The sequence below is a fragment of the Centruroides sculpturatus genome, unplaced genomic scaffold (genome assembly GCF_000671375.1).
Source record: "Centruroides sculpturatus isolate CEXI.00-Female unplaced genomic scaffold, Cexi_2.0 scaffold943, whole genome shotgun sequence".
Classification (NCBI taxonomy): Eukaryota; Metazoa; Arthropoda; class Arachnida; order Scorpiones; family Buthidae; genus Centruroides; species Centruroides sculpturatus.
Window position 1 is genome coordinate 320,575 of NW_019385262.1, and position 12,566 is coordinate 333,140.

The window sequence follows — 12,566 nt, forward strand, 5'->3', positions numbered from 1 at the left end:
TTTTTTTGTTGCTGTTGTTTATTTATTTATTTATTTGTTTTTGTCATATGTTTGTTATTTGTGATGTTTATAATTATTTACCATTTGTTATGGCGCAGCTTAGCCTATATGGCTCTTGTGCCAAAAAACCATAACCAACCAACCAACCAAAGGAGCATCCAACCATGTTATCGTGTTTTGATCCATCCGTAAACACTTTGATATTTTCAATCCCATTTTCATTATCTTTATAATGCACAGCTGTATTATAATGGTGAGTATTACAGTATGGGAAATGCCATTCAATTTCATTATGTGTAATTCTTTGATGATTGAGTTCGATCGCCTCTCCCCATTTAGCTCTTTGTAGATTCATTTTTTGTTTAATCGATAAGTCCAGCGGAGGTTTCCTGGCAATGGCTTGAAGGCTGGTGTTACTGGTAGTACAGTACGCCTTGGTTATTAAAAGTAAGGCAGTTCTTTGTGATGATATTAGTTTTCGTTTGATATGAACTTTGTTTGTCACCCAGCCCCAGGTGCCACAGGCATAGGTAATGATTGGGAAATATATGCAATCATATATAATTGACATCGCCCCCGAGGACAGGCCCCATTCTTTTTTCGCAACCTGGGCAAAAGACTGTAGTATTAGTCCTGTACGCTTGACCATATACTCAATATGTTGTTGCCAACATAGTCTGTGATCTAATATAACTCCAAGATACTTGATGGTCCTGTTGACTTTGATGGTTTTATCATTCATTTTTATGTGGGGCGGTCTAAGATATAAATTTTTGTGCCCTGGCTTATTGAAGACAATTGCATTTGTTTTTAATGGATTAAATACCAATTTATAATCATTACCCCATTTGTAGATTTTTTGAAGGAGTTCATTGATTTTTTATTATGTATACATATTGGATAAATAAAACATACAGCTGAAACTGCCTTAGGCTGAGACTCCACTACCATAAAAATGGCGTAAAATCCCTCGCTGTAAAAGCTTTTAATCACGTGACCTTGATATTTTGCACATGAGCAGGTCGTAAAATATTTTACGGCGAGGGATTTTATGCCATTTTTACAGTAGTGGAGTCTCGGCCTTATAGTTTATCATCATTATCAATGGTTATAAGATTAAAGATTGGGAGACAAATGCAGACATGATTTTTATTTAGTTTATAAAATGAAGTATTTCTACTACAAATATACATACTATTATTATTTGATTCAAATGATATTGTAATGTGTTCGGTCTAGACAAATACGTCATTTTATTTCATTGCCAAGCTCCAAAATTGCTCATCTTTCATTTGGATGAATGTCTAAAAATTGCCAAAATAATTCCAAATATATAATCATCGCTAAACCCGATGTAATATAGCTAATCACCAAACATATGCCGTAAATCCATCGGGCTAGTTTTAAGGCTAATTACTAAATAAATTACGTAATTAATTTGGCACTAGAGGTAAGCGTTAGGCGCCATCTCTTATTAATATTAATAATTATAAATAAATTAATTAATTTAAATAATTTAGAACCGCTGGGAGAAAAAATCGGCCCGGAGCGGGACTCGAACCCACAACTCCTGCTTACCGTGCAGATGCGTTGCCAGTTACGCTATCCGGACCTCCGATCCGATCTCCTCTTCCAGCGTATAACTATGTAACCATCGACGGTTATTACAATGCCGGCTGGGGACACATTCAGTGCCCACGTCCTACTCCTATAAGGCACTCAACCGGCCATCGCAAGCCCCGGCAAGGCGTAAAATATATAAACATCGCTAAACCCGATGTAATATAGCTAATCACCAAACATATGCCGTAAATCCATCGGGCTAGTTTTAAGGCTAATTACTAAATAAATTACTATAAGGCTAATTACTAAATAAATTACTATAAGGCTAATTACTAAATAAATTACTATAAGGCTAATTACTAAATAAATTACTATAAGGCTAATTACTAAATAAATTACTATAAGGCTAATTACTAAATAAATTACTATAAGGCTAATTACTAAATAAATTACTATAAGGCTAATTACTAAATAAATTACTATAAGGCTAATTACTAAATAAATTACTATAAGGCTAATTACTAAATAAATTACTATAAGGCTAATTACTAAATAAATTACTATAAGGCTAATTATTAAATAAATTTAGTAATTAGCCTTAAAACTAGCCCGATGGATTTACGGCATATGTTTGGTGATTAGCTATAATTCCAAATTTTCCGAGATTGCGATCATTCATCTCTTATTAGTGCCGATGGCCACTTATCAGTAGGATTTAAATTAAAGTTTCCACATGTTTGTGGAATATATGTAGGAACTTTTTATGTTCATTATAATACTAAATTTTTTTTTTTGTGTAATATTTAATAAATCAGAAAATTTTATTGAAGGAAATTTTAATATTATTCCAGTACCAATCCCTGACTAAATTAAAAATTTAATTGGGGATTGCACTTTATACTGATTCTAGTAAAGTAGTACTTCAGGATACGAAATTAATCCGTTCCGAACTGAGATCACATCATGAAAATGTCATAAGAGGAATCATTTTTCTCCATATGATTACATGCAAAACCAAATAATCTGTTCCAACACGAAAAAATCACTCAAATTAAAGCTAAGTAGTACATTGGAAAAAAACCTTTAGTAAGGAAAACACTGAAAAATGCATTTTGTATTTGTAAACATATAAATAACCATAATAGAATAATAATTGATAAAAAATGTAGTTTTATTTGTACTTTACCTTTGAGGATAGACAAAAGTGGAGGTGTAAACTGGTGTCAAGGGAGAAGGGAAATGATATGTACTAAAACTTAACTTACATAACATAATGTAACAATAACTTAACACTAATTTTTTTATCTTTTCTGTTTTATATATTTTTTTAATTTTTTATTCACTGCTTTTTGCTTTCTTTCCTTTACTTCCACCAGCACTTTCACTGGTGGATAGAGATTGCTTGGTAAAATATCTATCCAAAGAGGTTTGGCTTTTTTAAATATTTCTAAAATGACTTAGTCAAATGTCATTAAACTGAGCAGCAATACGGCCAGTGTGAACCTTTTCGGGATGTTTCTTTTCAATAAAATCAGGCACTTTCTGATAATACCTCGAGATTTCCTTTATCGACGAGATCCTTCCATGACGAAGCAAACATGTGGACTGAGACCGATGAACAGAACGAACACATGGCAGTGGCACTGTGAACTAATGTAATGTCGTATGGTGAGGTTTTGTTTGTACCGTGGAGCAAAAAAATGTTTGAATTTCGTGTCGTATCCTGAAAATTTCGTATGCTGAAGCGTTTGTATCCTGAGGTACTACTGTAATTAAATATTAAAAAAACTTACATAACATATCCACATTAAATGATAATTGTTAATTTTTACAACTATTATTATTCACTCAGAAAAAATAAATTATTGGTGTCATTGTATCAAACTTATCAAAAAAGCAGTCAAATTTTTTGTAGTGACATTTTTCAATTAAATATAATGTAATTGTTTGAAATAATTAATGCAAACAGAAGTACAAAGTACTATGAATTAATTTGTATTTTATACATAAATATTAATTGTAAATTTGTTTTAGGTAGTAATGGGCGGAGGCCAAGAAGCCATGGACGTCACGACGACTTCCACGAGAGCGGGAAAGTTTGATGCTCGATTTTTCCACTTGGTTTTTGAAGAAGAATTTGGAAGGGTAAAAGATCACTTCGGTCCTATTAACAGCGTGGCATTTCACCCTGATGGAAAAAGGTTGGAGTTATGAATGATTTTAATGTTTTTATGCAAATGGTTTTTATTTTGGACAATTGCTGAAAATTTTAATAAATTACATTCAGGTTAAGTGTAAAATAAACAGTTCCAGAACTGTAGTTATGATGTGGCTAAGCTTAGTTAGCAGTGCTTAATAGTAGAAAGACATTCCTTATTTGTTTTTTATAGCATGCTCCACTATAGTGGTGAAGTGCTTATGTGACTTTGTGTGTGTCAGATGTGCACTTGCATGCTCCATTCAATCCATTTATTTTGCATGAACAAACACATGCACAAAAGGTACAGTGACCATAAACAAAAATGTTCAGTTAAGCTAAAGTAAAAACTATGCGGTTCCTCTGGAATTGATAAACCACATCCCTTACTGTATATTCAGTAAAAAATTCTTCTGAACAACTACTTGATTCTAATTTATAAAATTTATTTTAAACAAAATTAATATTAGCATGCTCCACAAAAGCAAATCAATCAGTTAAGCTTGTCCAAGCTTGTTTATTATTATAATAGTGCTATGATAATATAACCTATGCATTATATTATTGTGTTAATATGATATGTTTAAGGTAAAGTATTGTAGGGTAAGTAGGTTTTAAGGTATTTAACATCTTCAATATTTGCATGTCACATAAATATAAAGCAATCATCTAAACAATGACACAATAATCTAAACAATAGCAAAGCTTTTACATAAATTAATAACCAATTGTATCTAACAAAAATATTATTAGTATATACAAAATGAAATGTTGAGATAGATTTGAGGTATTTCTTCCCATTTTCATTTAGTCTTGTTTCTCGGCTCTTCAAACAATCTGTACTGTTGCCCTTTTCCATAAATGGCAAGAGTTAGCATGTCCCGTATGTTTTCTATGAGATTAAGATCAGGGTACTAATCAGTTATTGGTACCCCATTATTCAAGAATCACTCATACTCTTAGACTCGTGCACAAGTGCATTATCTCGTTTAAAAAATGGTTGACCCAGCAATACTTTCTGCATAGGTAATAAATATTCTTCCAGCATCTTTCAACACTCAATAAATGATAAAGGTGTTTCCATTCCAGCTGAAAGTGGCCCAAATCATCAGACTGTTGCCTTTTTTCTTGTTGAGGCTTTGCAAACAGTATGCTCAACCTTGGTCCTGTTGTGATTGAACTTTTTCTCTTCAAATCATTAATGGATTTTATTTATATTCTTGTGATAAATGTTTGCTTATAAAATACTTGTCTATTTATGGGACAGGCAAATACAATCAAACTTGTATATCTTGAATCTCATGGGAACAAGAAAAGAAATTTAGATAGATAGGTTTCGAGGTTTAGAGGTTTCTACACAGTAAACAGTAATAGGTTTGATTGACGGTATGGCATTTTATTAATTGTATTTTATTTGTACAATAGCACAGTGCTTGGGTGTATTGCAAAAAAAAAATTTTTAGAATTTTGAATAAGCTCTCTCTTAAAATTTCACTTATCTTTCATCTTATTACCTCTAGCCGACCAAAGGGAGAAGGAGATATTCGCTAAAATGTCGATTACTGCAAAATTTGCAGCATTGGCATACCCCCCTCACAAAAGTTATATGCCTCTACGCATATGCAGGCGTATCAACTCTAAGTCGATAAGTCATTTATAGAAGCTCCAAAGATCAATACTAGCCCTTTACATATTGATTTGAATTGTGTTTTTATTTTTATGGTATATTTTATAAAATTGTGAGTGTTTGCCCGGTAAGTTTTTTAAAGCAACTGTAATTTATTTTAAAAATTAGTGCATTACTAATTCAAAAAGGCTGGGAAACACTGCAATAGCAAGTACAATACAAACCTGTATTAAGATATGTCAAAAATGTTTTATTTATACCTAACAAAAATAGTTTGTCCATTGTTTCCAACTGATAAGATGCAAACCAAATTTTTAGCCAGTCGGAGAAAAACAGCATTAATTCTAACTATGTACTGTATTTCAAGAAATGTTTCTCAACTACAATTTATGCTATCAATAATCATATGTATTTGCCTAGATTTGAATTTATAATTGACATTTCAATCCGTAATATGAGATAAATAATTTTCTCCCAAAACATCTACAGTTTACAGAATATAAATTTCAAGATAGACATGTTTGAGATACATGTTCAGCTGTATGAAAAACATTAAAATTTTAAAACTTATCTATGACACTCCACCTTATAATTGTTTCGTCATCATAACATGTCTCAATGTACTGTTTTATGTAATGGTGGCTTTTAAGGACATCCCATTACTATAAAGCATTTGCTTTCATCACATAAGTAACAGTAACCTAAGTTTTACATTTAAACTGTAAATAGGCATAATGCTGTCTAGGAAAAAGATACTATTCAATTTTCTTCAGTTTTCCCTCTAGCTCCTCAGGTGATTTGCTCCTGGCTGCAGCACTGCCATCATCATACAGTGGGGGCAAGAGAGCTAAAAAATCCTGGCAAAATATAAAAAAACGAAATGCTAAATACAATACATACTTCTTTTTACATCATTTCAATAGACCACAAACTGAACATATACAAAACAACAATGAAATTTTGGTGAACTCGTCCCTTTTCCTATCTGAGAGCACTAAATCGAAGCGAATTAGCTGAGGAAAGTGCATGGGCCATTTTTGATTTTTCAAATTTGTTCTGTTGGTGTGTTCGATCAGTAATTTTGCAACAGTTGGAACATTGTTCTATGTAGTTATATTTTAGTAACTTGAGTTTCTATTTACAAGCATTTATATATATTAAAAAATAGTAGATTCTTCGTTTTCTGAATAAATGTTGGTTATAGTGATATAGGAACATCATTTTTTTTCTGCTACTTTTTGCTACTTTCTTTGCTACACTTAAATTTTTCTGGCTAGCCGTAACATGTTTCACCTTCTGTTTTCAAGTTGGCAGGAATGCTTTCACGCCTTGCTTTATTTTAGGGACGACTTCAAATGCAAACAATGTTTGTTTACCAGGGGAAGAGAACTTCTGGACGTGATAGAATAGAACAATAATTTAATGTTTCGATCGAAGAAATTGAGAAACGAACTAAATGTAATGTTGAAAAGCATTTTAGAGATTTAAAGCGAAAACTATCGGATTTTAAGTCAGAGTGTAAGTCTCGTCGGATGAATGCATGCAGAATCGATGAAAATTTTCAGAAAGATAAGGAATGGCTGGATACATCAATTTCCTTCTTTCGACTTAAAGAGAATTCAGACGAAACATTTGGGTGACCATGTTTATTATGTTCTGAGGGAACAAAACCTTTAGGAGATTCTACTTCCATATATACACACCACATAAGCACATTTGTGTGGTGTGTGTTATATGTATGGTGGAGCACAATAGAACATCCAAACACAAAAAACCTGAAATTTTTTACTTTTCTTGACGTTTCTAGGTGTGGAAAGCCCGAGCCTCAAATGTTCTGAAAGAGATAACAACAGCAAGTCCAAAGTGAGAGAGCTGGTATAGGAAAGCATACATGAAACACTGGAACAATAATAGCTGATGTACTCTAGTTTTGGTAGATGTAAAACTGTCTCATCATCAATCCGACATTATCCAGAAAGATCTCTTCCATATAAAACAGTTCAAGCTGCAAAGAAGCTCTGTTATCCTAAAGATATTATGTGCTTCCGTTGCATTACATACATTGCCACACCACACCGCATTTACTTTTAATGGAGGACCCTATCATTGAGTCTCTTCAGAATGAACTGTATCAGCAATGCTTGATATCAGAGTGGAATTTTGATGGATTCACAGTTCATACAAGCAAGCATTCTATTATTCCAAAACAAGTGATTAGACCATTTTTATTACGTGCCCAGTACCACTTTGCCTCGTTTGCAGAGAAAAAAATTATACGACAAAACCCACACCCCACGCTTACAAGATATTGTAGACCTCTAAAAATAGAATTTGCAAGTGTGTCTACAAATGCATCAATTGTGGACAAAAATAGAATACAGGTATACCTCGACTTACGTCATTTCGAGTTACGTCGTTTCCGATTATACGTCATTTTATTCAACTTTACGTCTGTGTGCCACAAATATTGAAGTCATAATATCACTAGAAAAGCGTTTAAAGCACATAAAATCATATTAAAATATATACATTTACAAGTATATACTGTACGCACATGAATTTGTAAATTTAGATTACTTTTTTCTGTACTATATTAAAAACTAAAATTTATTTGTTTGTAAGCTTAAAATAGATCCTTATTAACCATACAGTCGACCCCCCTATAATTACGGTCCCTATAATTACGATTCCTATAAAACTATGAAAAAATATACGTATTTTGGAAATGTTGAGTCGGATTAGTGTAGAATCGATTAATTTTATGGAAGAAAACCTTTCAATCAGCCATAGTCCGTAAACTTGACACGTGTCGGGCTGTGATTGGAACAACTTGTAAGAAATCGGATTCCTAATAAATTGGAACGTATCTATATCTTATAGGGGGGTTGACTGTATATTATTAAAAATGCATTAATAAATAAAATACAGAACCGGAAATGGTAATTTATGGTTTAGCCTAGAGACAAGTAAATTCGACTTATGTCGTTTTTCGACTTACATCTCTTTCCTGGAACCAATTACCAACGTAAGGCGAGTAGATAAAGTAAAAAATTCAAAAAACAGTGTGGATAATCGAGAAAGGCAACCGGAAGTTGGTCATTATTTAAGCTTTACCACGGTAGATGACAAAGTATGCAATGCACTTACAGAAACAATTTCAACACGATTTTGAGAACTTGAAATTCCGATTATCTGTCTTACATGGATGGATTCACGTATTTCAGTGTCTTCTGCGATTGGCTTATTGCTGCCACGAGCTCGCCATTTCTCAAGTGGCAATTTATAAAAAAAATATCAGAAAACGAAACTAGAATTCAGAACGAATTTAGAGAATGATGTAGTTTGATTGTTCGAAATCTGGATTCGGTAGCACAAATGATGGCAACATAGAGAGACGATTTTTTCAGAATGCAGAAATTCCTGCCAAAATCACAAAAGTAGACAGATTTAATTAAAAAAAATACACACTATAATGATAGTGGTGTCTAGATACTAGATTGATGTTGCAAAATTTCGAGCATTCTGACATAATACAGTGAAATACTTCGTTGAAAAATACCCTTGGTATTATGTGCCCGTGTATAAAATACTTGTGTGTTTTGTACTACAGCCAAGGCTTGAGAAGCTGGCAATAAAGATTTTAAAAGGTACAGAGAGCATTATGCCAGAAAATGTAGTCGGGAGAAAACTAACACACATATTTTAAACTTTTTATCGAGTTTGGATCCCGTAATCACTGGCAAGTGAGAATTTCAAAAGAAGCAGTCAACGCCCAAAAATGATTCTAGTCATTGGAATATTGATAATGAACTTTGAGCGAGAAGAGGACAAAGACATATCCCCAAATCCCAATGAAATTTTATTAACTAAAAATATAGAGACAGACTCCAGAATATTTTTTAACACTGTTTATAGCCCCAAAAACAAATGTACAATTTGAAAATTGAATCAATTAAGATTTGATTTAATGCCAGTTTTAAATTAATGCTCTCTTGCCACACTGGTATTAGATCAGAATTGACCGAAAGAAGCACTCATTCAAACAGTCGGAGTCAATTTTATACCATTATGCATAAAATAATAATAATCTGAGTGTAAAGAGTTTTTATTATTATTAAATAATTCAAAAATTTTACCTTTTAAGTCAATAATTTTGAAGTTATTTTTCTTATTTCAGTTACAGCAGTGGCGGAGAAGACGGTTACGTTAGAATTCACACGTTCGATCCTCCATATTTTGATTTTCAATTCGAGTATTAATTAAAATGTTTAAGAATTGCTGTCATCAATTTGAAAATAAAATTTTTATAAATTTGAGAAAGTAACTATTTAAAATCATTTACAATATTAAACGGGTACACGGCATTCCTTGCAGTTATCGACGACGAAGTGTAGCAAAGAATATTTGCCGAAAATAAACACACATAACCCATCCGTTTGTGTCGAAAAAGAAAATGTTAATGATTATCGTAAGTATATTTTATGTACTAAACTCTGCAAACAATTAAAGATGTTTGGGGAGCGGCACCATTAATTCTCGTCCATGTGTGGGAAAGGGGTCGCTGCCACCAATTTAAAGTTTGTCTTTTACCCTCCAGGATAATTTTGAGATGGAATCTTTCCACGGCCTTTACCGGTTAGCGTAAAATGTACTCTAAGTACGAACTCACACACTCCATTTTAGTTTCATTTGATTTTAAATTTTATTTTTTGACAAATAAAAGTGGGAACGTGTTTATACTTTAATGAAATACTCGGTAATTAATGTTGATGTCGTGCCATCCAAGATTGGATTAAAACTTGTCTGTCATTTTTTTAAACAATGCAGTTTAGTCACACTATACATAAGCAGAACTTAATCATTAAGCGCACAAAGGCCGAGTACAACCTCCGGTTGTTAGCCATCTTCTGTAAATGGTGTCAAATACACTGCAAGAAGCATTTTCTGGCAGAGAATTTTCTTCCAAAACTACTCAGAACCGAGCACTTTAGAATTCTGTATCCAAGTATTTCCATTTGTTTATTTAGTATGAGGTTATCACACAGAGCAGTGGAAAAAAACTACAACCATGTTAAACGAACGACACACCCGTAACAAATTGAATGTAGATGGAAATTAATTGATTTATAGAAATGCAATAGATATTTTGTGGTGATATGTACATACATACATACATACAAGAAAGACATCTGCTGTACACAAGGTCTTCAGCTGGCAGAAAAGAGGGTAAGGGGAAGGAGGAGGGAGAGGAGATAGACAGTAAAGAAAGATAGGATTCCTCTGAATGGTGTACTGTACGTATGGCTATAGTATCCTCTATGTTTGATGTTAGCATATAGTTTTTAGGCTGAAAGGCCGTAGTCCCCCAAAGGGTCTAAAAGAAACCCTGAGTGTAGCGAACCTAATGATTAAGCGCCGCCATGAATAGCTGTGTTCAAGTTAGTGCCAAGGTGCTGTTAGTAGGGAGACTAATACTTAATACTATTAAAACCGAACACGAGCACGAATCTTAATACTACTTAACAGCTAGACAGACAGCATGAAAAGCAAACAAACACAATGACAAACTAGATGAGACAAATGGACTGACAAAAGACAAACAAGACCCCAATTTTTTATTTTTAACATTAACTTATTAACTGAATAAAATAACCTAAAACGAACCTAACCAGACAACTAAAGCTAACAACCCTAATCTAATTTAACTTAACCGGAAACCAAGCTAAGAGTCCCTAATCTAACTTACAACTAGGACTAACCAAATTCAGACTGAAAAAGAAGACAGAAAATAAGAATTAAAATACAAAGTTGAAAGGCAGCTATATACCGACAGTTGAAACAAAGCGAGGGAAAGCTAATTGCCATCTGTGTCCCAGAATGAGTGCTCTCGAGAGCCCTACTAAGAGATATGAATGAGAGTAGATGATGGAACATTGTACGCGTGTGAATGAGTTGCTGCAGGTTGCGAGGCCAGTTGTACCCTTCAAGAATAGCAGCTCTCCTTAAACTATCCCTAATGTGATTGTAAAACTAAGTGAAGTGGTGTTTGGTCCTCCCAAATGCCACAATCGCATTGTAGATTGTCCCCGAGGTTAAATCTATGCAAGTATTGCTTAAAGTTGCTGCGTGGGGGTGTAACTAGGATAAAAGTAGCAAAGAATCGCAGTAGTGTCAACCTTGGGGATGTCCCGAGTGATGGGTATGATTATGTTATTTTGTGCTGTATAAACACCTGCACTCCTGTCGCTAACATAGAATTGAAGAAGTTTGTAAATATTTTAAGGGCAGTGATGAGTGTGTAACATGTGCAAGATAGAAGGCTACCAGGTGTGATTGAAGGCACCTCTAAAGTCAATAGTGATAATTGCCGTATGCTGATTATTAAGCTTAGCCTGGTGGATATAATTAACAATGCGTTGGATGTCATCTACAGTACCTTTGTTTCTAGAGAAGCCGAACTGATTCTGATGCAGGGCTCTAAAAAAGGAATGTAGTGAGTGTGGTTTAGAATGAAGTCATACACAAAGTTTGAATGGGCGTATTAAGGCAAGTGAGCACATTAGACCCGTGGTTATCAATCTTTTTGAAGTCGGGAATACTAAACTTTGACATTTCTTCCACGGAACACTTAAGACACATCAGCTTTANTGAGCCTTATATATTTAGAATCCCCTACGTGCAAAGCGAAATAATGGATGATTTAGTAGAAAATATGATTAAAACTGTAGTGGTTGAACTGTCTAATGTAGTGAGTGTGGTTTAGAATGAAGTCATACACAAAGTTTGAATGGGCGTATTAAGGCAAGTGAGCACATTAGACCCGTGGTTATCAATCTTTTTGAAGTCGGGAATACTAAACTTTGACATTTCTTCCACGGAACACTTAAGACACATCAGCTTTAAAATAGAGGTGGCAAAATTTTTTGAAATCAAGAGTGCATTTGGTCTAGTATATGACATCATTGGTATTTACTGATTATATTCCCATACAGAAATTATTTTACATTGTATTGATTTTTCTTCTGCAATAATTGTTTTAATTGTATATTTTATTCTTTCATGGAATACAGTCGACCCCCCTATAACGACAATTCCTATAACGTAGCGAAAAAATTGTAGCAACTTTCGTATAACGTACCTCCTATAACGTCGTTTCACGACAAGATTGATAGAGTAAAT

At 33.5% G+C, this 12,566-nt stretch overlaps 1 protein-coding gene across 1 annotated transcript in view; it reads left to right on the top strand.

The window, feature by feature from the left end:
- The window catches only part of LOC111636846 (eukaryotic translation initiation factor 3 subunit I-like), an 80,667-nt gene extending 70,964 nt beyond the window's left edge, over positions 1-9,703 (top strand). Inside the window, exons 8-9 of the mRNA XM_023382233.1 lie at positions 3,598-3,764; positions 9,565-9,703. Of these exons, the coding sequence (XP_023238001.1) occupies positions 3,598-3,764; positions 9,565-9,646 (249 nt within the window). The 3' untranslated portion in view covers positions 9,647-9,703. The remainder of the gene's footprint in view (positions 1-3,597; positions 3,765-9,564) is intronic.
- The last annotated feature ends 2,863 nt before the right edge of the window (positions 9,704-12,566 follow it).